At 47.0% G+C, this 26,068-nt stretch overlaps 1 protein-coding gene across 2 annotated transcripts in view; it reads right to left on the reverse strand.

The window, feature by feature from the left end:
• Grid1 (glutamate ionotropic receptor delta type subunit 1) overlaps positions 1 to 26,068 on the reverse strand; it is a 705,187-nt gene that overhangs the window by 474,955 nt on the left and 204,164 nt on the right. For both annotated transcript variants that reach the window (XM_090346710.1, XM_090346711.1), the window contains exon 4: positions 5,528 to 5,733. In XM_090346710.1, the coding sequence (XP_090202836.1) occupies positions 5,528 to 5,733 (206 nt within the window). The remainder of the gene's footprint in view (positions 1 to 5,527; positions 5,734 to 26,068) is intronic.

Consider the following 26,068-nt stretch of genomic DNA (forward strand, 5'->3'; position numbering starts at 1 on the left):
TATTGTGCTCACTGGGCAATCAAGGTTCTAATTATCTGCATAGAGCAGAAGTCAGTGCTCCCAGGATCCAATCTTCACCTGTCGCTTCACCAACCACGATGCCCAGGCTCTAGGAAGCTGTCGAAGAAAGATGAATGAGGCCAATGTCCCAGGTTTACCACTCCCAAGTTGCAGGGTGGCAGAGATACAGGGAACCAATCACAGTGCCAGCATTAGGTACTGCGCCAACTCTGACAGGTTATCAGCAGAGATGTTCTCTGGGTTCTGAGGGAATGTGGCAGTGACATAAAAGAAAAGAGACAGTGGACTGGGACACTCTCAGAGGTCAGGAGACCTCTGCTGGGCTGGCTTTTAAAAAAGACTCCAGAAACTGTCTCTTCCTCACAAGCTCATTAGAAGTATTTCAAAGGAAGAAAAACGAATTTCTCAGATTCATGGCACTTTTGCTAAAGTGCTAAGGGTTTAGAATCCATAAACAGTAGGATATAATTAAATGTAAATGCAGAGCCATATTTAAGAATTAATCTTCCATAATTAATTAGTAATTTAAAATATTCTAGTGAATGGCATGGAATCATCCTAACTCTAAGTGATAAAGTCATCTACTAAAGATGTACCGTATTGGAGTGAGAAATATTTGCACATGCCATGTGGAACAACAGAACGTTGCAATTACTTAATTTACCTTCACTATAAATGTGTTAAAAAAAAAAAAAGCACAGTCTTTATGTTGACATTGTGGGAGCATTGCTCACTACAGCACAATCTGAGAAGCAGTTGACTTTCTTTAGAAACCAGGTGTCTGCTCAGTTCCATTAAGGATTAAAGTGGCCTCCACGCATGCCCTTAGAGAGCCAAGCTGGTGACCCCTTCCACCATCATCAGCCTCAATCCACTACCCAGATGAAGTGGAAGGGACCACCCACTCCTAAAGCCAGGGGAATCTGCCCATAGAGACAATCTGCTCCAATCTGTCTCTACCTCTCCATTATAGAAAGAGATCACTGCAGAGGTAAATGCCACCTGCTGCCTCTGTCATGTTTCAACTACCATTCCCTTCCCAGCATGCAAAGCCTTCCTTGGAGCGCTATATGCCTGCCAAGGATGCCATCAGTCTGGTTGATGTGTTTGCATGCTGGTGTGTGGGTTTTCTCCAGGTAGCTGTGTTTGTATGTGTGTCAGAGCTTAATGGGCTGTGCTAGTCTGAAGGTCTGGTTGTATCAATGTATGTGGCTGTTTGTATCTTATCAATGAGCCTCTGTGTGTATGTGTATGTGTGTGTGTGTGTGTGTGTGCATGCACGCATGTGTGCACACAAGGGCATGCAAACATTTGTGCATATTGTTTACCTCATAAACATCATAGATTGCACAAATGGCTTGAAACGGTTGCAGTGTCTACTCTTTGTTCTTCATGCCAGCACTGGGGATTGAACTTGGGGTCTCAAACTCTCAGCTTTTTACTGGTTAGTTAGAAATAAGTCTTAATTACTTCTCTGCCTGGGCTATTTTCAAACCACAATTCAGAGATCTCAGCCATCTGAATGTTAGTATGACAGGTATGAGCCACTAGTCTTGGTTGTCTACTCTTTTGTTTCTAGAGAGACATAATAGGTGGTGAGGGAGAGAAAGGAACACAGAGGAAGCAAAGGAAAGCAGGGTGCCTGTGCATAGCTAGAAACAGAGGTCCAAAAAGCAATGGCAGAGAGGTGAAAGAATAAAATCTTGGAGGCTCCACAATCCACATACACATACAGAGGGGGGTCTTATAGGTGGAACTCTGGGGACCACACCATGATCCCATGTGCTATAGGAATGCCCTATAACTATGGACCTTAGTATGAGGTCCTCAATGTCATGGTTGATGTCAGAAAGGAAGCATCATCTGTATTCCATCTAGTGTTTAATGTCATTTCTGATCCATAGGAGATACCCAGTCTGTTCTTGTTGGGTAGATGAGTGCTTAAATGGATGGAGGGAGGGAGGAAAAGAGGGACATATGATAGATCACTATCCAGCAGCCAGTCAGAGGGATAAATGGAATGCCCAATGGGAAACTGAGATAAAGCTCAAGACCAAAACCACAGTGAGTTGGAGATCTCATCAACAAGACCTGGAGTAGAATAAAAAGAGGATGAAATAAACTGTATGTGTTAACCTTCTAAAAACCTGGAACCGATTCCAAGAACAACCCAGTCCTGAGGCTCAGATTCCCACTTCTGACTCAGAATCCCCTCTTGTCATTATCTTAGCCTCCATTCTGGCTGTTTCTAGCCCTGCAAACATCGCAACTTATTCCCCCCCCCACCTCCTCCTTATCCTGGTGGCTAATGTGGCTCTCTTCTGCAGACCCAGGCCCAGTCTAACAAACTCCTTGTTTGGGTTTCCCTGGCCACCAGGAAGTGCTCCACTCGTGATGTTCTTTAGTCTCAGCTCACACCTCCCATCTCACATTACTGGTGAAATATTCTTGCTGGGCACGAGTGGCGTGTGCCCATAATCCTAGTACTTAAGAGGTTGAGATGTGAGGATCAGAATTTGAAGCCAGCCCAGACATATATATCCGAGGGACTCTTTTCTTTATGTAAACAGCAAAAAGCCAGAACTGGAGGTATGGAGTATCAAATACTATCAAATAGTAGAGTGCCAGCCTTTGTGTATGAAAGAAGGAAGGAAGGCAGGAAGGCAAGAAGGCAGGAAGGAGGCAAGAGGGAAGGCAGGAAGGGAGCAAGGGAGGGAGGGAGAGAGGGACGAAGGAAGCAAGGAAGGAAGGAAGGAAGGAAGGAAGGAAGGAAGGAAGGAAGGAAGGAAGTTAGTTTGGTTCTGGTCACACCTTTATCTTCATACCAAGCTGGCAGCCCCATGAAAAGCAGGGAAGAACCTTTGCACAGCACAGGCTTTGTCACAATACTCATTAAGTCTAGAGAAGTGACAGAAAGAACTGTGAAAAGGGAAAAGGCTTGAGAAGCCACTGATGAAATTTGTAGGACAAGACCCGGCCTTCAGCCCATGTAACTGCCAACCTCCTCCTTCCATGGACCCCAAGGCCCTGGTGTAAGGAAAAGAGCCCAGGAACACTGCCCTTTCTGAAGCCTCACCATTGTGCCAGCTGACAGCTCTGTGAGGACAGCGTCCCTAGGGAGTTCATCACCCACCAAGGCCTCAGCAGTTAGTGGCACAGAGGAGAACCAAGGTCTGACAGGCCTGACTGAGAAGACAGAGAACCCAGAACACTCTTCAGTGAAGGTGTTTTGAGGCCACGCACAGATCAGAGCCAGCCCTCCTGGTAGAAAGAATCCTTCAGTGCCTACCAAGGACAGCTGTGTAGTAGGTCCCTGGCCTGGGTCAGGAGACCAGAGTGTTGTCACCCCCCAAGTCCAGCTTCTCTGAGGGTGGCCTTCTCATCACCATTCTAGAGATGATGCACTAATGACATGAACATAAAGACTGGCCCTGGGTCAGGAGCTGGTGGCTCATGCCTGTAATCCTGGCTACTTAGAAGGCTGAGATCTGAAGATCATGATTCAAAGCCAACCTAGGCAGAAAAGTCCTTAAGAGGAAGAGGAAAAGGGAATGAGGCTAAGAGAAATGAACTCCAGGATATGGAAACAAGAGGTTTATCTTTGTGGTTGTTGTTCTGAATGTATTATGTGAAGCTATTCCTTTTCTCTGCTTTTTCCCTTACTGTTTATCTTGTGTTGTTATTGTATATGAATGTGGTACCTGGTATACTGTATATACGTTTGTGTATTTGAAAATGGGAAGGTAAGGGAAAAACAAGATGAGTGGGAGGGGGTGAGGGGAGGGAAAGTGGGAGAAAAACATGGGAAGGAGTAACAGTGTTCAAGAAGTAATGTACCCAATACCTGACAAATGTAACTGTAAACACCCTGTATATCACACCAATAATAAAAAATTATAAAAGGAAAAGGAGGAAAAAGAAGAGAAGAGAGAAGAAGAAGGAGGAGGAGGAGGAAAGAAAGAGAGAGAGAGAGAGAGAGAAAGAAAGAAAGAAAGAAAGAAAGAAAGAAAGAAAGAAAGAAAGAAGAGGAAGAAGAAGAGGAGGAGGAGGAGATTGGTAATAGATTAGCAGACCAGCCCTAAGCAGATGAGCAGAGATGAGCAGACACCAGCTGGCCATAAAAAGCAAAGAAAAAACCATCCTGAGTAGACTTGCAAATACATCCTGGGGAACTTTCTGAATTGGCCATGGTCCCGCACCACCTATGCTTGAACTGAATCACTTCATTCAGGGAAATGGGTCCTGGTGAAAATTCCAAGAGCTGCTAAGACATCACAGCCAGGCTGACCACCAGAGTATCAAGGTCTGATTAGTGCAGCACATCAGGACTGCCAGCCAATTGCAGCAAATTAAGCATTCCCAATTTTAAGTTCTCTAGGACTGGGTGTTGTGCTGGTTCCTGATACATGAGATGGCATTTTGAGTCGTAATTAATTAGCGGGGAGAGCAGAATACGTAAGCAAAGAACATCAAATGGAATCTGTATAATTCTGCCTTTCTCTTTCATGTTATTTTCCATCAGAGAGGGCCAGCACAGTGGCTTAGGTAGCGGGAGAAACTACAGGGAGGCTTCTGTGACCCGTTCGGCCCTTGCTTGTCCCAAAGATGTCATATCCCCACATCACCCCCTCTCCTGAACCAACCACACCAGGGAAGGAGCCAACACCTCCTGCTCACCTCCTCTTCATGAACCATTGTGCCTGGCACCAATCTGCCATCAAAGTTTTCTAGTGTGTCCTCATTACAAAGTTCCAACCCTTAAAAAAAAGAGGTGTTTTTAAAAGAAACACACCGGTCAAGCACTGGTGGCTCAGGAGGTGGAGGTCTGAGAACTGAGCTTCAAAGACACACCAATATGAGAGATTCTTATCTCCAGTTAATCAGCAGAAAGCCAGAAGTGGAGGTTTGGCTCAAGTGGTAGAGCTCCAGCCTTGAACAACAGCAAAAAAAAAAAAAAAGCTAAGGGTATAAAACCCTGAGTTCAAGCCCCAGTATGAGCGTACACGCACACGCATGTGCACACACACACACACACACACACACACACACACACAGAGGAAACAAAGAAACATACACTTATCAGCCCAAGCACCAAAGAGAACAGCACACTCAACATACTACTGACTACCCATCACCTCCCCTTGTTAACGAGTCCCACGGCAGACCCACCCGCCCAGAGAGACCACACTCAAAAGCAAACAAAATAACCTTGGTTTGACTCAGAAATTTCTACCCATAACCCGTAGGCACGTTTTCCCAGTAGCCAGCAACCCCACAGCCTTTCAGGGCCTGGGTAAGCCTTGATCACCCACAGGGGGACCAGTCAGCAGCCAGGTTAGACTCAGATCTCCCCCAGGCCATGGCCACATGCTGTGGACCGAACACCCAGGCGCTCCCGAGCTCTCACATCTGTTTCAGCCACGTATGAAAGAACCAGTGCCCTGCAGAACCATGCAATGATCCCTGAGTACCAGGCCGCCTGCAGGCCTGTCCCTCCATGACCTACCTCGTTGATGAAGGAGTGCGCCCCCTGCGGGCTGAGCAGCAGGATGGCACGGCGCAGTGTGTCCCTGTAGCGGTTCAGCTCCTCTGTCTTCATGGTGGTGAACAGGCTGGTGAACACGTGACTAATGTTCTTATCCACCTTTTGTAAAGACACGTCAAGGCCCAGCCGTGAGGCCTGGTCCAGAAAGCTTTGGAGCCCACGAATATCTGAGCATGGGAAAAGAGGAGGAGGAGAGGGGGAAAGAATCATCTTTAAGTGAGATGGGATGGTGGAGGGAGGTGTCTAACTCCAACACTCCCCACCCAGGCAGGCCACTGCCTCAGTGGTCCAGGGACATGGAGAGAGATCTATTTAGACCTGGCATGCTTTGTTAGTACCCATGTCCCCGGCTCACCTGGGGAGCTCACTTGGCCATACGGGGGCTCTACCCTCCAGGCCGCATGGGTGAGGGACCCTACTCCTGGTCCCTGGCCTCATCTCCCTTCCCTTCCCCTTACATCTCATGGTTCAGATGAGGCTAGTAACCACTCTGAATGGAGCTAGCCAGGCTCAGGACCTTCCTCTTTCAAGCCCTGGGTCCCTGCTCCCATCTCATTAAGGTCACAGATTATGTAATCACATGTAGCCCTGAGATATGGTTCCCTGTCTTATTTCAGACTCTGGATTTCCCTTAATGAAATTTTCTTCATCATACTCTTTCCCACTGGGGTGACTCCCCCACCCCTGTCCCAATCCAATCAGGAACTCATTCCTGATTGGTTCTGGGGTGGCAGATAACCCAAAACCATCCACAGAGACTCTATGTGGCAGCACTTGGTAGAGCCACTGCGAGACAGTGAAAAGTCTTCCCAAAAGGTGGGAATCTAGGAAAGATCCCAGAACCCAGCTGGATTGTGTGCAGATACAGATTTAGTCTTGTGATGGATAGGGATTCCGGGCTTTGTTTTAACCAGAGCCTCACTGTCTCTAGCAGTAGCAGCTCCAGAATAAATCATCCGACTTCCCCAAATGAACACTAGCCCAAGAACAGAAGCAACAAAATGATGAATAGGTTGAGAAGGTGACACTGCCCTGGTGACGTCAACCTAGTCTCTGGGTCCAACGGTGACTGAAGCTTGTTTTTCCTAAACTTTTCCATTCCACGACCCCTTTCTCACTTCCACCAGCTTGGCCTGCACTTCTATCACTTATAACCTGAAGTATCAACCCCACAGGCATGGCATGGTCTCCCAGCCTGGAATGATGTTTCTGTCATCACTGGACCCTCCTCTTGGTCTAGAAGCATGGCCACCACAGGAAGTCCTGTATGTCCCATCCCACAAGCTATTCTCTCCCCATGCCTTGAAGCATCTGGGGGCAGAGGCTGGACCATGCTGTCACTAAGAATCAACATCAAAGCAAAGAGTGCTAACAGCCTATGGGGCCCTCTGGGATCTAACTCTGCCTCCTACTACCCTCCCTTCCACTCCCCCCACTCTGGCCTTCTGGCTCCTACTATGAGTATAACAGCATACTTAAAACATTCCTACCACAGAGCCTTTGCACAAGCAGTTTCCTCTGCCTGAGACAGTTTCCTCCAGGTATTTATAGTACTATCTTTCTTCCCACCTTTAAATCTTTCCTCAAATGTCATCGCTCAATAAGGCCTAGTCCAACCACCATACTTAAAACTACAGACTTTCCTTTCATTATCCTCTCTCTTACCCTGACCCATCTTTCTATTTCCCCATATCAGTCATCACCTTCTAGCATACTATGAAATTGAAGATGGTCATTGTTTATTTTCTTGTTTATGTGTATATATTGGTACTGGGGCTTGAACTGTGGGCCTCATGCTCTCAGTTGACTTTTTCACTCAAGGCACTCTGTCACTTGACCCACATCTCTACTTCCATCATTGTTTCTGTGAGGGAAGTAAGGTGTGGGAGCCGGTGTTCGAAGCCAAGGCCTCAGCACTGTTACTGAGCTTGTGCTCTACCACTTGAACCACAGTTCCATGTCCAGCTACTTGGTGGTTAATTGGAAATAAGAGTCTCAGGATTTTCCTGCCAGGGCTGGCTTCAGACTTCATTCTTCAGATGTCAGCCTGAATACGCCAGGGTTCCAAGGGTGAGCCACTGGCACTTTATTTTGTTTTTAATGGACATAATAGTGGAACATGTTCACAGAGTACAGTTGATGTTTCCGTCCCTGTGTCCATTTCATGACAAAACAGCAATTTGCAAAATATCTACTGCTTCACATATGTGTTATTTATTTGTGGTTAGATCATTAAGAATACCATTATAGAGTTACTTTACAATAGCCAACACAATATTGTTAATCCTAGACATGCAATAAAATACCAGAACTTGTTCATATGCTCAAACTTCACCTTTATATTCACACCCCCCCCCAAAAAAAGAGTCTCCAGATAACCCCTCTCCACTATTCACCCTGGACTTCTACTCTTCTGAGATCAACTATTTTAGATTCCCCATGTGAGTGAAATAATGTTGTATTTCTAGCATGATGCATAATAGCCAAGATATGGAACTAACCTCAGCGTCCAACAACCAGTGAGTGGGCAAAGAAGATATGGCATATATGCACCATGGAATACTACCCAGGCATACAAAGATGGCTTGTTATTTGTGGTACATGCATAAACCTGGTTGGGGTAGGGAGATGCTGTGTTATGTTCAATAAGCCAGGGACACAAGGTACTTTTAACCTATCGAAAGAGACAAGCCCTATCAGAAATACACACCCCAGGACACATCCTCTCCTGAGCACAGCACAACTACAGCCTGCCCATTGCAAGCTGGAGAGAACTCAGAGAAGCTGTCTGTGCCAAATCTAACAGTGGGCTCCTTTGCCTGGCACCCAGCTGCTTTCTATGCTGCCAGTGAGAGTTTCCACCTCTATCTAGGCTGTCTCCTAACTTCACAGCTAGCCCCATATGGCTATTTAAATTTTAATGAATTACGCAAAATGAGACACACTTTCATAGCACCTGCACTGCAGTAGCCACATTTCAGAACCCAACAGCCACATCTGGCTGCAGCCCCATGTTGGTTGGCATAGCTCCAGACCATCCATGATGTATCAGGGCAGATTGCAGGACACTGCACAGAGGAGCCATCTTTTAACTCTGCCTTTTTCCTGACCCTTTGAGCACTCTCTGTGTCTCTAGCCCTAAGCCTTTAACCACAGGGATAGCCTTGACCTGTAGGGCAATCGTAAATCGTTTGCATGAGTGTTTGTGCATGTTGGTTGCTGTCCTTGGACCCAGCCACCATCGCGTGAACATTCCTGGACTAGCCAGTGAGAGATGAAAAAACCCAAAGAAGAACTGAGCCAACCCCTAAGCAGCCACCCGTAGCCCAATACCAGCCAATATCAGACACACCAGTGAGACTTGAGGAAAGCTGCCGGGATAAACTATCCACTCATCAAAAGTGAAGTCAGCTGTGGTGGCTCACACCTGTAATCCTAGCTACTCAGGAGGCTGAGATCTGAGGGTCAGAGTTCAAAGCTAGCAGCAAAATCTGTGAGTCTCTTATCTTTAATTAGGCAGCAAAAGGCTGAAAGGAGGGGTATGGCTCAAGATATAGAGCACCAGCCTTAAGAAAAAAATAGCAGAAAAAAGCCAGGCACAAGTGTGAGAACTTGAGTTCAATCCCAGCACACACACACACACACACACACACACACACACACACACACACAGGCAATTTAAAAATAGTAAGTGACTCTTGTTCTAAGCCACTATAACTAATGGATAGACTTAACTCACTGAATGGGATAATCTGGTATTCCTCATACAGATGTAAATAAAACACAAGGCTTCTTCCTTCCATGTCATGTCAATGCAACTGACCTGCAATCCTGTCCACACACACTTAGGGTGAGCCAGACTCTGACTCACCCTGTGCCTCTATCAGGACACCAACAGTCCTGGCTGGTCCTGGGCCTTGGCCAGGACTCAGAGTTTAACATACTACAGTAGGCAGAAAAGTGAGACCATCCTTTCCATCAGCTCCTGTGCCTCTAGGGGTGGGGGGGTCGAATCATATTTGCTACAGGATAGACATACAAGGCTTCCATCATATCTCCGTGGCCTGACCTGCCTGTATGCACGGCTTGTGAATGATGTTATAAATATCCAATGGCCCTTGGCAGAATAAAGTTTTCCCCGCCCTTTTGAGTCAAAAGGTACCTGTTCAGAGGGTTTTCTGCATATTACATGACCTGTTCACTGTCAAAGTTTATCTGAGTTGTTTGGTTTTTTTAAGTCAGGTTAGGGTCCCCGTGTTGCCTGAGGGACTACATACATCATACCAGAAAGGCTAGAGGGAAAGTCTCTTCCACTTTCCCTCTTGATAGCTAAAATCATCTCAGGCTATAGTCCTGGTCTGTTTTCTCAGGGTATAGGAGATACCAGACCAGGCAGCAATTCTTAGGACTCACAGCTTCCCCCTTCCCAAGGATGTGAACTCGTGAAGGACAAAAGCCCCCATAGCTCTCTCCCATGTCCTACATTTCTGGCTTGCATTCAGGCAGGCCCTGGTGGGACTAAGCCATCAGGGGGAGTTTAAGCTTCACTCAGCAGTGCCAGCCAGACTCCTCACTTCTGGAATTAGTGATGCTGGCTGAAGGCAGAATTCTCAAAAGACTAAGGCCCCTGCCTATAACTGAAGCTTCTACTCAGTGCTGAAAAGGTCAACGTGTAGCCTCTGGTCGGTCTCTAGAGTTCTTATTCAACTGCACTTGAGGAGGGCGGGGGGGGGTGGAAATAATCGTCAAGAGCACAAGCTAACCTTACACCCCTTCCTGTTCATTCCTCAAAAATGGGGCCAAAAGTCACTTTCTCCTTGCAAGCAAATTCGTAATGTCCCCCTCCTCCACTCTGCCACAAAGCCAGCTGTCTGCTGCTCCTGCTGCTCCCAGGAAGAGAAAGGGAATCCCACTTCCCCCAGAGGGTAAAGCAGGAAACCCAGTAGGTTTAGACCTCAGTCCCGATGTACCTATTTCTAACCAGACACACCCCAGCTTCCACCCCAGAGAAAAATAATGGAGTAGCGGAGGGCATACCGGGCCTTCCCCAGAAGAGGAAGAAGAAGACAGGAGCCTCTAGCTCTCTGAGGGAATGAGGAGAGACATAAACTGAGGAAAAGAGTGTCAGTCCCATGAAAGTTTAGGAAATTTCCAGAATGGAAATCTACCTGCCTAGAGGAAGGAAAGGCCCAAGAGCATAAGTCTCACCCTAAGAGGAACTCTGCTATGGAGCCCGGGACAGCCTCTAAGGTCAAGTCTTCTGTGCACACCCAACCATGCTTTTTTTTCTTCCATATTCCCCAAGAGGGCTCTCTGTGGGCCTTCCCCTAGGTGCTGGGAATAAAACATAGTGAGCCCATGGTGTTTCGCTCTTATGGAACGTACATTTCAGGAGCTAAGGGGGAGGCAGAACAAATAAAAAGGGGGATAAATAGATAATTTCCAGCAGTGATAAGAGTCTTGAAAGAAAATCCATACTGGGCTGGAGGGGGTTGTAAAATGGAGGAAAGATGTCGGCACAGAAGTAGCAATGGGGCCAAAGCAGCAATGGGAAATCTCTCAGGGAAGACTATTTCCAGACAGAAGAAATAATACCTGGAAAGTTCTAGAAGGAAGTCTCCTCTTTCTTGATGTCAAAGGAATAAAAGCCTTCCTCACCCCTATGTTGGGACCTAAGTTATGGAGTTAAAGGAGGAAGAAGCTAAAGGCCTGTGGGGAGCCAAGGCCACAAGAGGCAGAGGACAGATGAGTGCCCTGTTCCTGTCCCTTCTCCCCTGTACTGAGCAGGGCCCTGGCGCTCTCAATGCTGACTCTGCTCTCTGATGTCACTGTGTTCCCGGTCATCTCCCATGAGCTCTCCATATGACCACTCCAAGCCTGAGTCCTCTCCAGTCACTGGACACTCTGTGTCCCTCGAAGCCCTACCCAAGCTCCAATCCCCTCGTCTCACCCTCTCCAGGTCACATCCCCAGCTAACACTGGCTTCTCTCTAGCCTCTCCCAATATGTCTGTCCTCTCTTATCTCTGAGAACATGGCCACCAAAAGACAGCTGGTAATAGACACCCACATGGCAGGCTGGCTGAGGCCATCTCGACTCCCCTCCTCAAGTTCATCCTCACCTCCTCCCTGAGACTTTTGCCACAGGCTCCTACAAGGTACTCGTGGAGTCTGCCTGCCAAGGCATTCCACTCTTAAAATCGTATCTGCTCTGCCAGGGACTGCTGTCTTCCGTCTGTAATTGTAGCTACACAGGGGGCTGAGATCTGAGGATGGAGGTTGAAGGCTAGTCCTGGCAAGAAAGTCTGTGAGATGCTTATCTCAAATTAACCACCAAAAAGCCAGATGTGAAGTTGTGGCTCACGTGATGGAGTGCCAACCCTGGGCAAAAAGTATCAGAAACTGCACTTAGGGTGAGTTTAAGTCCCAGTACAAGCCTAAAGAAACAACAATAATACAAGGCTAAGGTCCAGTGTGACTTTAGCCACCACACACACCCCTATAAGCCACACAACCACCCGTATAAGGCAGGGAAAGGTAAAGTTGGAAAAGTTTGGGTTTATTTTTCAAAATCAAAGGAGCTATATGTAAATAGTTCTCAACATTTTGATAAAAAAAAAAGCAGATACTCACTGGGTATTGAAACTATTTTCTTTCTGAAAAATAATTGCAATGATAGAAACTCATGCAGATTGCTTCCCCTACTATTTCAATATCAAGAAAGACCCAGACCCAGAGAGTACTTATGTAGAATATTTTGTTATCTGGAATGCATACACACACACACACACACACACACACACACACACACACACACACACACACACACACCTTGCTCTCAGGGGTGCTTGCAGTGAAAGAAGTTGGGAACGCTGACTGGTAATTATCCAGTGGCTGGGCTACAACTTTGATTCCACTGAGATTTTTTTGTCTCTCTTCTATCTTCTGCCTGGGATACCATGTTCTTTCTGAAGACCCCTGTCCAGTGGCTCCTCTCCCCTTTGGTTGCTCCCCCTCCCAACTCTAAATGCCGTTGTTGTTATTCCAGGCATGAAGCAGTGAGGAGGCTGGTCTGCCCCTGAGGAGGCATCCAGCAGGCCCAAGGAAAGAGGTCAGAGCCACATGCTATGGCCACATCCACAACAGATGTCTCAGCCCTCCTCCCAGAATCCTCTTGGTTTCTCACTTCCTGAAGTTTTCTGATCTGCGTTCCCTCCCTTCACTCCTCCTTCTTTTTTCCCCATCCTTCCTTCTGTTCTTAATTCCTTCCTTCCCTCCTTCTCTGACCACTGTTCTGGGCTAGGTCCTCAGCTAAATTAGCAGAGCAGCAGAAAGCACTAAAACTACACAGCAGTCCTCAAGTAACTGCTGGCCCCAAGGGTAAGACCTCTCCAGCTGCTGGGCAAAACACCTTCCTTGCTTCCACTGTGGAACTCTGGAGTGCACTATTTAGAATGGATAAGGCTGGGCACAATACATTAAATTAGCCAGACACAAAAGAAAGGGAATGCCTGATCCATCTCATGTAGGAAATGTCAAGATTGAGCTCATGGAAACCAGAAGTCACTTGAAAGTTCTGGAGGCTGAGGTGGGGCGATGGTGCGTAGATGTCACTCCAAGGATGCACACTTTGAGTTTTAGGGAGGAGAAATAAGCTTGGTACATTATACAATTGGTGAGTATGATTAATAACAACATTATTGTTTGTGACAATAACTGTAAGAGTAAGTTTTAAGTGTTCTCACCACCCAAAAGCAGAGTAGTGCATGAGCCATCGTACCAGCATACACACATCAAGCCATCAGGCTGCACACCTCAGGATCCACAACTTTTGCAAGACACCCTCTCATAATGTTGGCAGAAGAATCTAGAAGGGTCTGGAAGAAGCAGCCCCTAAAGCCACATCTCCTGGACTGCACAGAATAATCCCAGGCTTGGATTCTAATCTGCCCCTCCAGAGCTGAGCAGCTTGGGCATAAAAACCTCTCCATCTGCAAAATAGGCTTGTATGAGTTCTGCTCTCCTTCGGACACACACACACACACACACACACACACACACACACACACACACAGCTGGCTTGGTGCAAAAGAGACATTCAGAGCTGTCAGTCCCCCTTTCAACCTTCTCGTCAACATAAGAAACGCCCTCCAGAAGGGATCCCAAATGAACAAATCATTTCCCTTATTCTAGAGGCTCATCAAGAAAGGATATGCTATTGGCAATTGGGTGACTCAACAGGCGACTAAAAAGGTCAGCTCTCCCTTCTGTGATAACACAAATTTCAAAGTTGCAAAGAAGCTGAAGGGGAAGAAGGTTTGTCACTGAAAACTTTTGGAGGAAGGAAGACACATTTGTGCCTCTAATGAGGGCTGATGATATACAGGAAACCTGCTTGGACAGGTTTAAACCAACCATGACCCATGCAAAGGTAGATTCAGGGAAGGGGATGGTGTCTGAATGGCTCCCTGTGTGCATAAATGTAGGGTGTGTTTACATGCCTGCCCAGATCAGCCACAGGGGCCGGTGTGGCTGAACCCATTCTGTCAACCTCAGACCAGCAGTGGACACTACGAATGAATCAGAACACACTATTTTTCTCCAAGTTTTATTCCCTTCTGTAAACACACACAACCACACAACCACACATACTACACACACATACACACACACACACACACACACACACACACACACACACACACACACACACACACACACACGGGTGGGGTGGGGGAGGAAGCCATTTGAAATAATCAGGCTGGAAGATGGAGATTAAAAACCATTTAAAATAAACATCTACTCTGGCACTTTGGAAAAAACATACCACGCTGCATGAAGTGCTTTGAATTAAGTAAATTACACCCAGTAACTAATTTACATAATGATCAAGATTTGCATTTTACACATGTTCTAATGAAAACGGGGTTTATCAAATAATTCTTCACCAATTTCTATTCCAAGTTAGGTTCCAGTATTTGGGGGTGAGGGAGAGTGAGGAATACATACGTTTTGGTATTTATCAGCTACTGTCTTTTATGTTTGAAATCTCTGGCTCCTTCAATATGTTTTGTTTGTTTTGTTTTGTTGGCTAGTTCTGGGGCTTGGACTCTGGGTCTGGGCACTGTCCCTGAGCTCTTCAGCACAAGGCTACCGCACTACCCCTGGGCCTGGACACTGTCCCTGAGCTCTTCAGCTCAAGGCTACTGCTTTACCCCTTGAGCCACAGTGCCACTTCCAGTTTTCTAGGGGTTAACTAGAGATAACATCTCATGGTCTTTAGTTCCTAGGCTGGCTTTAAACCACGATCCTTAGATCTCAACCTCCTGAGTAGCTAGGATTACAGGCGTGAGCCACCTTGCCTGGTTTCAATATGTTTAAAAAAAAAATCTGGCAAATCCCTTATTCCCACTGCAATAAATACTGTCTTTGATTTGCAATTCCCTCCCTGACAACTGAGTGAGATCATATTTCATATTTTTAAAGAATCTATACTATGCTAATGACTTCTAGAATTTTCCCAAATAAAGTTTGATGTCCCTGTCACCTTTCACTTGCAAGTTATTTGGTATTGATTTTTAGCAAGTCTTCTTCTACAATGTGGAGAGATTGTTTCTCAGGGCCTGCTGTTTTGGACTCAGTCTGCTCCAGATGAGAGATCTGTGTGACATGTCCCAGTAGGGGCTCTTCCCTACACCAGTGATCCCTTCACAGCAGGAGCAAGAAACACCCTGGCTCAACACACCCTTGGGAGCCTCCAGCCTAGGGACAAAACCAGGAGCTAGACTCTCATCTCCAGGAAGTCTGGATGCTCTGGTGCTTCCTTTGTCTGCCTCTCCACTGTCTATAAGGGAAGACAGTCCTGCCAGTCACAAAAGAGAAAAACTGAGGCCTGGGCCAGTGGCTCATGCCTGTAATCCTAGCTACTCAAGAAACTGAGATCAGAAGATGGAAATTCAAAGTCTGTGAGACATATCTCCAATTAAGTGTGGAGGTATGGTTCAAATGGTAAGCACCAGCCTTTTGTGATAAAGCTGAGAGACAGTGTCCAGGTCCTAAGTTCAAGTTCCATTATCAGCTCAGAGATGTGAGAGAGAGAGAGAGAGAGAGAGAGAGAGAGAGAGAGAGAGAGAGAGAGAGAGAGAGAGAGAGAGAGAGAGAGAGAATTGAGGGCTACAAAAGTTCAGTCCTTTCATCATCAACACACAAAGAAATGAACCTGCCACTACACAGAGCACAACAGCAGCACTTTTGGTGAGCTCTAGATAATTTACTGGACTTTAAGTAATTCTAGAGAAGTAATTTAGCCAATTCTTGCAAAGTTATTTCCCAACACTGGGGTCTTTGCTTTTTCCTTTATTTAATTTTTGCCTATCTGTTTATTTATTGATTTTGAATGTATGTATGTATGCCTGTGTGTGCCCACATCACTGGGGCTCAAACTCAGGACTTGGCACTGTCCCTTAGCTTAAGCATACAAGGCTCTACCACTTGAGCCATGTCTCCACTTCCTGGCTTTTTAATGGCTAACTGAAGAGATAGTATCTTAGACTTTCTTTCCTAAGCTGACTTTTAAAATACAATCCTCTGATCTCAGCCTCCTGAGTAGCTAGGATTACAGCTGAGAACCACCAGTATGTGGCTGCCTTTTCAGAATCTTCCTCCGTGGCCTGTTGGGATGGATAATTCAATGGTTCTAATAGCATGGGAGGGTCTGAATGTCTGTGTCTTTGCAATTCATGTTAAATGCCTAGTCCTGGTGGCATTAAGGAGGTGTGGCTGCTGGAGATTGTCCAAGGCCATGAGATACCATTATTGCCATTACAAGAAAAGCAAAAGACTGGACCTGAGATCTTTCTCCAGCCTGTGAGAATACAGTGAGAACACAGCCGTTAGCAAACCAATAAGGGGACTCCATTCAACACCAAACCTGCTACCCAGATCTTGAACTTCTCCCAAACCATAAGAAGTAACTGGTAAGTCATCCAGTGTAAGACAGTCCTCACAGCAGCATGAGCTGATGAGTACCCAGTAGAGCAAATTAAGGTCTTCTGCCAATCACTAGGCTTAGTACTTTGCATAGGCTCTCCCTCATTAATCCCCAAGACAGGCTCTCATCTTGTCCAATGTTATTTAGCCAGAAAGACACACAATTACAGTTCAAGCCCTCGGGCCTCAATTCCAAAATCATCTTCTCCCACAAGCAGAAGGCATCTGGAAGAGACAGAGCAAAAGCAGATCCACAGACAAGTTTTATTCTAGCACCCACATTTTATTCCCAACTGGTTAGCCCTTAAAAAACGTACTGGAAAGATCAGCCACACGCTCAAACAGAACTTCCATACAACTCCTAGTCTAGCTGCTCTTTGTGTGACACCAAAGACACGAGAACCCCCAGTCCAGCCCTCCGGAGTGGTCACCCCACATACACAGTGCTCAGAAAGACCATATGCGTGGCACACTGGTCAAGTCTTGATTTTAAAAAATGGCAAGCAGGGCTGAGTGCTAGTGGCTCACACTTGCCATTCTAGCTACTCAGGAGGCTGATTGCTGAGGATTATGGTTCGAAGCCAGCTTGGGCAGGAGAGTCCGTGAACCTGTTCTCGCCAATGAACCACCAGAAAAAACAGGGAGTGGAGCTGTGGCTCAAGCAGTAGTGTTAGCCTTGAGCAAAAGAAGCTCAGAGACAGTGCATAGACCCTGAGTTCAAGCCCCAGGACTGACACAGAAATGAACTTTAAAATGACTGGCAAGAAAACGACAGCCTGCCATCACCAGCCACTAATTTGCCATCAACACTAATAACCAACATCACACAGTGGAAAGGAATGTCTTCATTAGTCTGGAAACACGCACCAAGAAGAATCCCACATGAGTGCAACAGACCAGCGGGGAAAACAAGCAACCTTGGCTGAGATCCCCCCTCTTCACACCTGCCGTGGGGGCCTGCTTTCTGCTCACCCAGCAAGACCTCTTGATCACAAGACCACCGGCATTTCAGGTATGTACAGGGTACCAGAACTCCTACCTCCTGGTGAGAATATTTGGATAGTGTCTATACTCCCCCTCTCACTCGGGCTCTCTCAGAACTGGTATCTGTTGCTCTACGAGGCCATGCCAGAAACACAGGTTAAGACACAGTCTCGGCTTCATGGAGTACATAAGCAACAGCGTGTGTGTGTGTGTGTGTGTGTGTGTGTGTGTGTGTGTGTGTGTGTGTGTGTGTGTGTGTGTGTGTTAGTACTGGGGTTTGAACTCAGGGTCTGGGTGCTGTCCCTTCGCTTTTTTGCTCAGGGCTGGAGCACTACTACCTGAGCCACAGCTCCATTCTGACTTTTTGGTAGTAAATTGGAGATAAGAGTCTCACAGATTTTTTTAGCCCCAGCTGGCTTTGAACCACAATCCTCACATCTTAGCCTCTTAAGTAGCTAGAATATAGGCGTGAGCTATCGTGCCTAAAAACGAGCAGGAAGTTCATGCAAAAAAAAAAAAGCCAACCACAGGCAGCAAGTTGGATTATGCAGAATAAAACATCAGAATTAAAGTCCTGGTTGGATCCAATGTCTAATCTCGCAGATCTATGCATGGTTTTATGTGGTTATGAGAGGTACAGCGGCTGGCATGGCTCCTAAGAGGGTCCCCAAGCCACATAGGACAGGAAGAACATCCACAGGGGGTGATTGTGAGCTGTGACTGGGATCTGTGGCTCTGTCCACAGGAAGCGGTATCTCCCACCCGGCATAGCTAAGTCAAATACATACAAGGTACTGTGAGCAGAGCATGGGCAGCAGAGAAGGGCCTGCTAGGCCCTCGCAGTGACCACTTCAAGGCAAGGCTGAGGTTTCCAGATGGTCTAACATGGGGGTGGAGAGGGAGGACATGAACCTTAATGGACTCGAGCATGGCTGTTAAGGTCTGATCCTCAGTTGCTCCCTCTACAAAATGGGTGGAGAGAGAGAAGACCATCTACCAATAGAGCAAATGGTAGGACAAAGGTGAAACAACTGGGAGGGAATCCAGGTATAGGAAAGGCTCGGCACAACAGCCCCCCACATCCTCTCCAATGATGGCACTGCCAGCACTGACACTCTTCATCCTCCCGTCTATCCTCTGTCCTCTGAGATTCCCAGCTACCTCAAGACAGGCATGCTTTAACTTGGGTTTACATAATTACCCTGTGCTATTACTCAGTCTAATTTGTTTCCTCTGGATTCTGCCAACCAGAGGCATGAGGTAAAACCACAGCCTGGGGTCTCCCACATGTCACCCAAAGGCCACTATCGCAGAAAGGAAACATTCTTCCTGAACTCAAGGGCACCACAGAGACTCGGACCCACCGGACAAATGACCTCCATCACTGTAGTCCAAGATGCACAGTGGAGTGGGAGAAGCAGCTGAGCATCCACTGCAGGAGAAGCTCTCCTGCCCAAGATGAAACCCGGGTGTAGGAGGCGCCTACTTCAGCACGGTGTGAGGCTGGTAGTGACATCATCCGGGCATCTCTTGCCATGGCAGAGAGAATTGGGGTTTGTGCAGAGGAGGTGAGAGTTTTAGATACGTTGTATCATAGAGGGTCTGAAGGAGGCTGGGAAGAAAGGAAATGTCTTTGAAGAAAACAATCCATTTTGCAATTCTGGGCCTGATACAGTCCATGCAGGACCCAGCAGGGCTGAGTACAGGGGTGGGAGAGCATGGATACATGGGAAGTGCCTTTGATTGCCAGAAAGCAAAGGGCAGAAGGGTTAAGGAATCCTGGGTCATGCCTGCCAAGGCTGGTGCCTGGAAAACCAAGAGCAGATGGGGGCAAGAACTCAGCGTGGGGAGGCAGAAGCTCTATCCTAGGCCTGAGGTTAGGTATAAGTACTTAGCCCGCAGGCCAGTGCATAGAAGTCCCAGGCCTGTGCACACCCATGTGACTGCAACTCACACGAATATGAACACTGGCATACAATGCACTCACACAGGTTCACACTCACTAGAACACACACAGACACACCCAAGCTCACACACAATGTGTTAGAGCCAGCCTGAAGCACTCGGGTGAATCTATCGTTAATGTTTTTTTTCAGGAATTTGGGGAGCTACTGAACACAGCCACAATAAATCGAATTATACAAACCTGTAATTAAACAAATTACTTTCCTGACAACACCAATAAATACACAAAGCTCACCACTTCCTAATTATTTCCCTTCATTTTATTATTATCTACACTCCGAGACACATCTGTTGTCGCTGAAGAACAACAGTCCATGGTCTGGCATCCCTTCCTAATGCCACGCAGCTTTCCATGCCACCACCTCAGACACAGCCATGCAGGAAGACTGATGGCACTGAAATCAACGACACTGCACACCAGGGTTTTTGTTCTCCTTGGAGAGCCAGTTTTCAAACATTTGATAGCATGCCATGGCTGACAAAGCACACACACACACACACACACACACACACACACACACACACACTGAACCATCTCTCTCTCAGCAGCTGGGAGAACTGTGGTTCAGGACCAAAATCCCAAGATTCTCATGTCTCTTTTACAAACTGGCCTCACATTTACATAGAACCCACGCACATCCACATCATTTCTAGACGATATGTAACCTATAAAGGTTATAGACATGGATGTATACTGTATTGTTTAGGGAATACTTACAAGAAAAAACAGCTAAGTATGTTCAATGCAGATTTTTAGAGCACTTTTGGACAGGCACTGGAAGCTCACAGCTGCAATCCTAGCTACCCAGGAGGTCAAAGCCAGCCCAGGTAGAAAAATCTATGAGCTCTCTTACCTGCAATGAACACAGCAAAAAGCTGGAAGCAAAGGTGTGGCTTAAGTGGGAGAGTGCCAGCCTAAAGTGATAAAGTCAAGTAAGAATGCAAAAACCTGAACTTGAGCCCCAGTAGTGGCACAAAATTAGAAAATAAAATAAAATGTATGGCACTTTTGATAGGCACTTAGTTGAATCCAAGAATGCAAATACAAAATTGTTGGGTCAAGAGTTTGGCCTAGTGGTAGAGTGCTTGCCTAGCATATACAAAGACCCAAGTTCGTGTCCTTGGTGCCACACATACAGAAAAAGCCAGAAGTGGTGCTGTGGCTCAATGGTAGAACTCTATCCTTGAGAAAGACCAAGCACAGTGCTCAGGCCCTGAGTTCAAGCCCCAAGACTGGCAAAAAAGAAAGAAAGAAAAGTAATTGTTGTACATGCACGCATACCTCACACATTCCTATTACTGTGCCCTCATCCATGCATATACACACACATACAATCATGCACTCTCACTCACACGATCTACCTTCCTCTCCCCTGTGTAGAGCGACAGCCCCATTCCCTAGGGGCCAGCAGAGGGTTCCCTGTGCATGGAGGGCCAGTGTTTGGGTCTCATCCTCCCTCATTCCATCCTCCACTGGCCACGAAGCTCCATCCCTGGGGCTGCCTCCCCTTGCTGTCTTTGAAGCAGAGCCTCTGTGCCTTTCCTCACTCTCATCATCGGAAGCAGGATGATGGATGGCAGAGACTGGCCATAATCAGGCTACTGGACAGCAGAAGCTGAGAGCTCTCAAAGAATGGTGGGACATGACCAGGACTCCCCAGCTCGGGATCCAGGTCATTCTAAAACAAACCCAGGTGGCCAAGAACCTCTGTGACCTCCAGACAGTCCCAACTTTCAAACCATGCCTGCTAAATCCCCAAATTGAACCCCCATCTATATTAATTAAGAGCCAAGATCTGCAGGCCTAATGGGACTGTCAGCCCATCCATCACCGGCTAGTTACCTCCTGCCAGAACCTCTTGGGCCAGATTACAAATGGGATGTGGAGTAGGGGGAGGGGTGGGAGGTAGATGGAGTCGGTAGGATATTATCCTGAAATATAATTTGAACTTTTCTTCCAAAATACCATCCTCAAGTTGATCCATCACACGCTTGCACCCGCCTAGACCTGCCACAAGCGAGGGTTGGATCATGCAACCATCCATCACTGGTCGCTGGAGAGCCCTGGAAATGCCAGGGTGCTCTTGAACTCTGAGGAGGAGGAGGAGGGCATAGACAAGAGGACTAATAGTTTGATTGATGTAAATGGGGTGGGCCCTTATTATGAAAATGTGGCTGCTGTATCCGCCCCCTTTAAAAAAAAAAAAAAGATATATCCTTCCTGCCAGGAGCTAAGGCTAGGGGAAAAAATGAAGGAGGCCTTGCTTATGCACACCTACTATGCGCTGTTTGTCAGCTCTTATCATCCCTTCCTTTGCAACAACCTACAAAGACAGGAAGTGTATTCCTGTCTATAGCTGAGAAAGCTAGCCCAGGAACTACAAAGACAATGACCAATCCAATGTTGCCTAGCTCTGTTACTCCAGGGAGAGTGCGAGCATCAGACATTACAGATCAACATCTCTGCCTCAGGCTCTCGATGGCCCTTCACGTCTTTTCTTTTCTTTTGTGGGTCATGTGGCTTGAACTCAGCCTGGTCACTGTCCCTGAGCTTTTCAGCTCAAGGCTACCACCCTTGAGTCAAGCCCTACTTCCCATTTTCTAGAGGTTAACTGGAGATAAGAGTCTCAGGTCCTTTTGTGCCCGGGCTGGCATTGAACCTTAATCCTCAGATCTCAGCCTCCTCAGTAGCTAGGATTACAGGGGTTAGCCACTATGCCCAGCTGGCCCTTCACCTCGAAGTCAATGCCAAAATGCAAGGAGGTCCCCACTCAGCAGCAGCAAGCATCTCTGCAGAGCATTGTGGGATCACCAGCATCACCCACTGCATATTCCGACCTCCCAAAGTGCAGCGTGGTAAAACAGTAGCAGCTCAAAAAATGCACATAGAGAAAAAATGTTTGATTTAATTGATAAAGGTAATTTTCTCCCATCCAAGTACTAACCAGGCCCGGCCCTGCTTAGCTTCCCAGATCAGACGAGATCGGGCACATTCAGGGTGGTATGGCTGTAGACAAAGGTAATTTCTATATAGGGATAGAAGCTTGGATCCAACGAGAACCCACTGGGTGGATGCAGAAGTCCACAGATGGGTTGTATTGAGAGTAAGGTCTCACAGAGTTGCCCGCAAATGCTGACCAAGAGTGTGTACCTCTGCCCACTGCAACCTCTCCAGGAGTGGCAACTCTGGGGGACATTATGACAGTGTCAGACATGGTGACAAGTCCTGAGCCTGCTTCATGGTCCCCTCCTTACTGGCAATGACACTGAGACTCAGCCAATTACCAACAGCACTGTTCAAGTCATTCTGGCTCCAAAGAGTCTGCCCTTAGCCTCTCTTCTCTATAGGGACATTTCTGCCCCATTAATGTCACATCCCCTCATATAAGCAAGGTATCCATTTCTCAAGCCAGCACCAGAGGGCTATGATTTGCTTGAAGGCTGGGATATGATCTTCCATGGTGGCCTGGACATAGTACATCCCAGCCTACATCCCATAGCTGTGTTCACGTTGTCAGGCTCGGATGGATGGATGGGTAGCTGCTATTCTTCCAAGCAACAGCCACTCTCCACTCAAGGCACTGAATAGACGCTTTGCTAACCCACTACTGCCTTTTACACTGATGGTACATGAGCAATTGGAGTTGTCAATGGGGATTTTTAAGTCACAGTTTTCATGGTGATTATAGTGATTTCCAGTTTAGAAGGATATGAACACCCCAGAAAGCAGTTAGAATTAATCTTGTCCTTCTGGGTAAAACTCTGCTAGGAATGAAATCTAGGCAGTTCATCATGAGACCTGTCACTAGGACAAAAGGAAGAGGTGTCAGCTATCTCAGGACCTGACAGGGGTTGTGATGTCCCAAGTGCTCATGGGAGTCCCAAGTGCTCATGGGAGTCTCTCTGCTGGCCTTGGCTCCTCTGCCCTATCTGCCACCAATATGCAACAGCACTACACCAGAAGAGGGTTGACCATCCTTAAGACTCTTGAATGGAAGCAGCGGAGTGGGGAATATAGGAAAGTGTGGGAGGGAGGATCCATGAGATCTACTTAGACACGATGTAGAGGCGAGAAACACCAGAGGAATAATAGCACCATGCAACCTGCTAGTAGGCTGGCCAACCTCGTCTTCCCTTCTCCTCAGCAGGCACTCCAGGCTTGATCTATTATGACCTCAGTCCCTTTCTGAGGCAAAAGTCAGAAGCCTGTTATACCAAGTCCATGGTGACATAACAAGTTGGAAAACCTTTACTCTGCCAAGACTTCTAAACTCAGGGAGCCACCTAGAAATCCCCATTAGACACCTAACCCAGCCCAAACAGGATTCTTGATAGGCAATCCCCACCCAATTCTGCTCTGCATCTATGTTAGTTAGCTTTCTATTGATGTAACCAATTCCCGAGAGAATCTGCTTATAAAGAGAACAGATTTATATTGTCTCGCAGTTATGGAGATCATAGTTCATCACTGATCTGCCCCTTTTGGGGGGCTTACGGTGAGGAAATCCATGATGATGAAACAAAAAAAAATGCACCACCTCATTGCTGAGAAGCAAAGATGAGACTGGGGTCCTTTAAGGGCATGGCTCCAATGACCTAAAGATCTCCCCCTAAGCCCATCTCTTAAAGGTTCTGCTCCCTCCCAACAGAGCAGTCCCCCACCCCCACCGCTCCAGTGGACCTAAGCACCATCCAGAGAAATAATACCTCATCCAGCTGCTCTGGCCAAAAGACTGGTGGTGTTCCTAGAAACATTCCCTTTCCTTTCTCCTCGCCTAAGTCCACAAAGTACAGCCAATCTCTCCCTCATCACCACTCCTGCCTCCCTGCCCAAGCCACCATTGTCTCCCTGATACAGTTATAGCAGCCTCCTTCTTGGCCTTCCTGACTCCATCTTTGCCATTCTGCAGCCTGTCTACTACCATCCAGGCTTTTCTAAACATGAAACAGACCAGGTCCCTACCCTGGTCACAATAGTGGCTTTGCAATGTGCTTAGAATCCAATCCCAATTCCTTGCCCAGGACTTAGGAGACTTGGTTTACTGGCTCCTGGCTCACCTTGCATCCTGATGGTTTTCTCACACTCCTCCTCCACCATCTAACTCTTCTGACAATGAACACCAACTTTAATGTCACCTCAGAGATTTCACAGTTTTTGCTACTCTATTGTAAAACCACTCACCAGATTATTATCTCCTTTAATGTGCCCTACTATCGATGCAAATATCACTTCCTCAAAGGGACTTTCCTGGACTGCCACATTGACCCCTACTACCTCTACCTTGACTGCCACACACCCCGGGTCCGTTCCCTCCTAAGACATCCCCTTCTCCTTCTAGGATCATCACTGTGGTTCTGTCCCCACATGTTGTTTTCTACCTCATCCCTACACCTAGGAAAATGCCTGCTCCTCACTTCTAGAAGTTTACAGGTAGACTCAGTACAGGGCTCTCTATCACAGTGAGGAGTCCAGTGTCAGAGCCAGATTGTTCTGAGTTCAAAGCCCAGATCTTTCCAAGCCGTTTGACACAGGAAAGTCACTCCCAAATTACATTCATTTCCTCATCTGTAAGATAGGAATGGTACTGTGAGAAAAGCCCCCTGGGTTAAAATTAGTTGGTGCACAATAACTGGTCTGGATACAGTTTGTGTCTCCAAGGTTATGTGCTGGAAGCTTGGGCTAGCATGTGGCAGAGTCGAGAGGTGGTAGAATTTAAAAGGTGGGGTCTAGTGGGTGGTGCTTTTATGTCATGAAGACACCACCTTTCTAAGGAAGTAATGTCTTCCCCCACTAGTGGTTCAGGTCCCTGGGATAGGATTAGCTCCTTCAAGGTCAGTTATTATAAAGTGACTGTCTTTCACTTCCTCCCTCTTCTCACATGAACTCCTTCCCCCACCCAGTGACTTCATCCACCATATTGTGTCACAGCCAGAGAGAGGGCTCCTGACACCGACTGGCACCAGGCTCTTTGGATTTTCTAGCCTTCAGAATCAGAAGCTGAGTAAACCTCTTTTCTCATGCTTGACATGAGTACTTTGTTACAGCAACACAAAGCAGACTAACACAAAACCAGCAACTGTGAAGACATCTATGCAAAAGTGGGAATTGGTCATAGGACATGTGAACAGTGGGAAAAGGAAGAGATGTCACATACACCAAGTCTCCACCATCCAGAAGGCACTCTGCAGATCCAGGGCCTGCAGACATGAAAACATGTGACCGCTGCCCAACTGGGCTGGGAAAGAAAGAGTCAAACATGGAGTCAGCAGCAGCATCAAGGGAGAAACGTCAGAACTCCACTTGTTCTTGTGCAAGGCAGGGAGAGCTGAGTGACGGATGTGTAGCCCTGTATATTTAGATATCCTTCTTCTTCTGGAAACAACTCTTTGCTCTTGAGTGGGGAGGGACATAGGCCAGCAAGAATGGATTGCTAAGGCTGGAAGATGAGGAGATACTATGGGAAGCCAGGCAAAAGCTGGACTCCAGCTAGGGAGGGGAGGGAGATGGAGTGGGACTGGGAGGAAGGAGTCAGCAAGCTAATGATTGGCTGGAGAGTATGGGGATG

Source organism: Megascapheus bottae, chromosome 15, assembly GCF_031878675.1.
Source record: "Megascapheus bottae isolate mThoBot1 chromosome 15, mThoBot2.hap1, whole genome shotgun sequence".
Lineage (NCBI taxonomy): Eukaryota > Metazoa > Chordata > Mammalia > Rodentia > Geomyidae > Megascapheus > Megascapheus bottae.